This window comes from Protomyctophum parallelum (genome assembly GCF_964188405.1).
Source record: "Protomyctophum parallelum genome assembly, chromosome: 16".
NCBI classification, from domain to species: Eukaryota; Metazoa; Chordata; class Actinopteri; order Myctophiformes; family Myctophidae; genus Protomyctophum; species Protomyctophum parallelum.
Window position 1 is genome coordinate 46367847 of NC_139711.1, and position 4340 is coordinate 46372186.

The 4340-nt window shown below is 48.7% G+C and overlaps 1 protein-coding gene across 1 annotated transcript; it reads right to left on the bottom strand.

Annotated features, from left to right (window-relative positions):
• Nucleotides 1-1757: 1757 nt before the first annotated feature.
• On the bottom strand, nucleotides 1758-3119 carry LOC310873847 (E3 SUMO-protein ligase ZBED1-like; the record flags this gene model as incomplete). The annotated part of the gene is made up of 3 exons (XM_083786398.1): nucleotides 2897-3119; nucleotides 2091-2277; nucleotides 1758-1925 (listed from the first exon to the last, which is right to left on the bottom strand). Exons 1-3 carry the CDS (start codon nucleotides 3028-3030, stop codon nucleotides 1758-1760), a joined length of 489 nt encoding a protein of 162 aa, XP_083642524.1. The 5' UTR covers nucleotides 3031-3119.
• Nucleotides 3120-4340: the final 1221 nt, after the last annotated feature.

Genomic DNA, 4340 nt, shown 5'->3' on the forward strand with positions numbered 1-4340 from the left:
TGCAGTGCTGCTGTCTGGTGTATTGACCAGGGTAGTGTGCAGTGCTGCTGTCTGGTGTGTTGACCATGGCATTGTGCAGTGCTGCTGTCTGGTGTGTGGACCATGGCAGTGTGCAGTGCTGCTGTCTGGTGTCTGGTGTGTTGACCATGGCAGTGTGCAGTGCTGCTGTCTGGTGTGTTGACCATGGCATTGTGCAGTGCTGCTGTCTGGTGTGTTGACCATGGCATTGTGCAGTGCTGCTGTCTGGTGTATTGACCATGGTATTGTGCAGTGCTGCTGTCTGGTGTGTTGACCATGGCATTGTGCAGTGCTGCTGTCTGCTGTCTGGTGTGTTGACCATGGCATTGTGCAGTGCTGCTGTCTGCTGTCTGGTGTGTTGACCATGGCAGTGTGCAGTGCTGCTGTCTGGTGTGTTGACCATGGCAGTGTGCAGTGCTGCTGTCTGGTGTCTGGTGTGTTGACCATGGCAGTGTGCAGTGCTGCTGTCTGGTGTGTTGACCATGGCAGTGTGCAGTGCTGTCTGTGAACCTCTGTCTGTGTGAAATGACTGAGCGGCTATAAAGCGGTTGGTTAATGTAACTGACAGGTGTTTCCCACCCCTCCATCACACAGCCAGCGTGTCCTCAAAGTGCCTTTGAACCAGTGCTGTACTGTATGTACTGTATGCCTCTCTCAGAATGTCACGGCTCTGTCAGTGGTTCTCAAACCATTTTCATGTCAAGGACCCCCAAATATATATATATATATATATTAGTGGTGGGCATAGATTTTTTTTTTTAATCTAGATTAATCTCACTGCAATTCTGGAGTTAATCTAGATTAATCTAGATTAAAATGGCTCATTTGAACTCTGCCGAAGGCATTGAAAATATGTGTGCGCTACCTAAATAATGACCAGAAGTAAATCCTTGAACGGGCCACGTGGCCCATTAGACCAGGAGCCCTATCATAATTGGTAATGAAAATATAATAATGTTCAATACGATGTACGTGTGTTATACATTGTTTATTCAGTTAAACACGAATAACCATAAACACGTTACCATACAGGCAATTTGGAACAGTGGGTGCAAGAACAACCCCCTTTTCTGGGATATGACATTAATTAAACTGTAAACCTAGAGGTGATGAAGAACTGTTTACAGTCAGTAGCTTTGTGACATGACTTGAGTCCAACCTCTACCTCTACCTCTTCCACCAGTCACTCACCTCCAGTGTGGGGCGTCCCAATCCCAACCCTGGGGCTTCCTATTCCCTCTCCTACTGTACCTCATCAGTACTGGGGTTTCCTATTCCCTCTCCTACTGTACCTCCATCGGTACTGGGGTTTCCTATTCCCTCTCCTACTGTACCTCATCAGTACTGGGGTTTCCTATTCCCTCTCCTACTGTACCTCATCAGTACTGGGGCTTCCTATTCCCTCTCCTACTGTACATGATTTGAGTCCAACCTCTACCTCTCCTTCTTCCACCAGTCACTCAGACACACCAGCTTGTTCACATTGTCTGGTGACAAACTAGATCTTTTTTTCTGTACAATGTGGCCTGCTAAAGAGAACAGTCTCTCGCATGGGACAGTTGTGGCAGGAGTCCCCAAGTACTTCTGGGCAATGTGGGCCATCTTACCATAAACAGCAGTGTGCTCTGACCACCACTTCAGTGGACACTGATCTAAACTGGCACTGGGCTCTACCTTGTACCTCTCTACAACATTGTCTACTACTGGTATCTCGTCTTCTGACTCTGACTCTGATCCCATCAGTAGTAGGGCTGTCTTCTTTTTAGGTGGCTCAGGGTTCTCCTCCCTGGGCGGAGAGCAGGTTCTTCTGCCCTCACCAAGTCACTCAGCTTTCCCCACACTGGCTCCCTCTCTGCTCTGGGCAGGCATTTGAGATCTTTGAAGCGTGGGTCCAGAGCAGTGGCCACCTTTTGATGAAAAATAAAATAAAGATTGATGGAAGAAAATGTAACTTTCTAAATCCTCCATATTTCTTCATGACTCATTCATCTATCCATTTATCAATCTTCTGGCTTAACAGTCTATAATGGTCAGCCAATACAGTTATCTTCTGGTCAGTACGTGTCACATACCTTCAGCCATTCCAGGTTTGTTTTCTCCCTCCGCTGGTTGAGGTCTTTGATGAAGGCAGTCTTGAAGCGCACAATGTAGGCAGGATCATCATCAGAGATCTTCATTGCTCGCAGGAGATGACACAGGGCAGGTAAAACGACAGAGCAGGAGACATACTTTTCCCCACCAAGGAGCTCAGTGACGTACCTACACACACACACACACACACATTAAGAGGGGTGAATTGACACCAAAAACGACGCCACAATGTCACAGCAGGACACACGCGCGCACACACACACACACACACACACACACACACACACACACACACAGAGCATAGCACACAGAGGACAGTACACACACACACAGTTGCACACAGACATCACAGCCCCAAACACAGCACGGCCACACACAGACAGCACAGCCCCAAACAAACAGCACAGCCATACACACACACACACACACACACACACACACACACACACACACACACACAGAGCAGTGTGCACTGTGCACACACACACACAGCCACACACACACACACACACACACACACACACACAGCCACACACACACACACACACACACACACACACACACACACACACACACACACACACACACACACACACACACACAGAGCAGTGTGCACACACACAGCCACACACACACACACAGAGCAGTGTGCACACACACACACACACACAGCAGTGTACACACACACACACACACACACACACACACACACACACACACACACACACACACACACACACACACACACACACACACACACATAGAGCACAGCACAACACACACTTACTTGCATGGCTCCAGCAGTTTCTCCAGCTTTGCCAACTTCTCATATTCAGCATGTGTTGGGAGGGCCAGCTTGTGGGTCTGCTGAGCCAGCGTTGCGTGCACTGCGTCTCTGTTGCGCCTCAAACGTGTGATCATCGCTAGGGTTGAATTCCAGCGTGTTGGAACGTCTTGCACGAGTGACTCCTGGTCTTGTTCAAGGGATGCTTGCTGGGCATTCAGCTCGTCTGAGTTAGCCGGACTGTGTTTGAAATGTCCGACCACTTTTCTACACTTGGCCAGTACACCATCAAAACCACCATCCCGAAGTGACATTACAACGGCCCTCTGTACAAGATGAGCAACGCAGGGCAAGTGCTCAAATGGTAATATTCTCCCTGCTGCTATCATGTTGGGAGCGCTGTCGGTTCCAATGGTGGTGATTTTTTCAGCTATGCCCCACTGATTAGCGACGTCGAGAAACTGTCTGGCACAAGCTTCTGCAAAGTGGCGCTCCTCCGTTTTAATCACACCTGACGTTATAGGAGAGACAAAGTAGATCAGAATAAGTTTGCTATTAATAGGAGACTTACAATTAGCAGGCTGGCGTTGTTGGGGCTAGCTAGCAAACGTATAATGTTGGCTGGTGGTAAAATAAATCAATCGATCCCTGATAACGTTAGCTAAAGCTGTGTAAATGTTAGGCTGAATTAGTGATATATTACATGCCGCGGTGGGGTTGGTTTCAGGTTGGATATTCAGCCAGGATGGCTGGGTATCCAGCCCGAGACCAACTTCACTGTGGTAAATTAATTTAAATTACATAACGTACCTAAGGCGAACGAGTGAAGTTCCCAGCTGACATCGATGAGGTGTACAGTAACGCCAAGGTAGTTGTCGTTTTTGACAGATGTCCAATGGTCCCCAGTCAGTGCTACACACGCCGCCCCGGCCAACTTTTCATCTTTCGCAGCTTTCTCTGCGGCGTACTGGTCATGGATTCTCCTTGTGATAGTTCGTCTCGCAGGTAGTTTGTAAGATGGGTCGCCTGTGGCCGCCTGGAGAAGAAGCTCGAGCCCATCATCTTCAACCACACTGATAGGCCGGCAGTTGATGGCAATCCACTGAGCTAGGAGGTTAGTTAGCTTGGCTGATAGAGTTGGGCTGACGGGCTTGCCACGGTTGCACTCCAACATTGTAGTTTGACGAACACTTTTCCCCGGAGCCATATTAGTGCTTGGCCCGCCGGCAGCTTCGCTATCATCAACCAACGCAAAGGGATGCTTGTGCGTTAGGTGATACTTCAGACTTGAAGAGCTCCTACAGTAAGCCATTTCTGCTTTGCACAGGGTGCAAACCACCTTGTTCTTGTCGAGGTTTCCATTGGGAAGCTTCTTGTAAAGAAATTTCCCCTGAAGCAAACCTGGGTTCACAGAGTCCTGCATGCTGACGTTTGATGTGGCACGCCG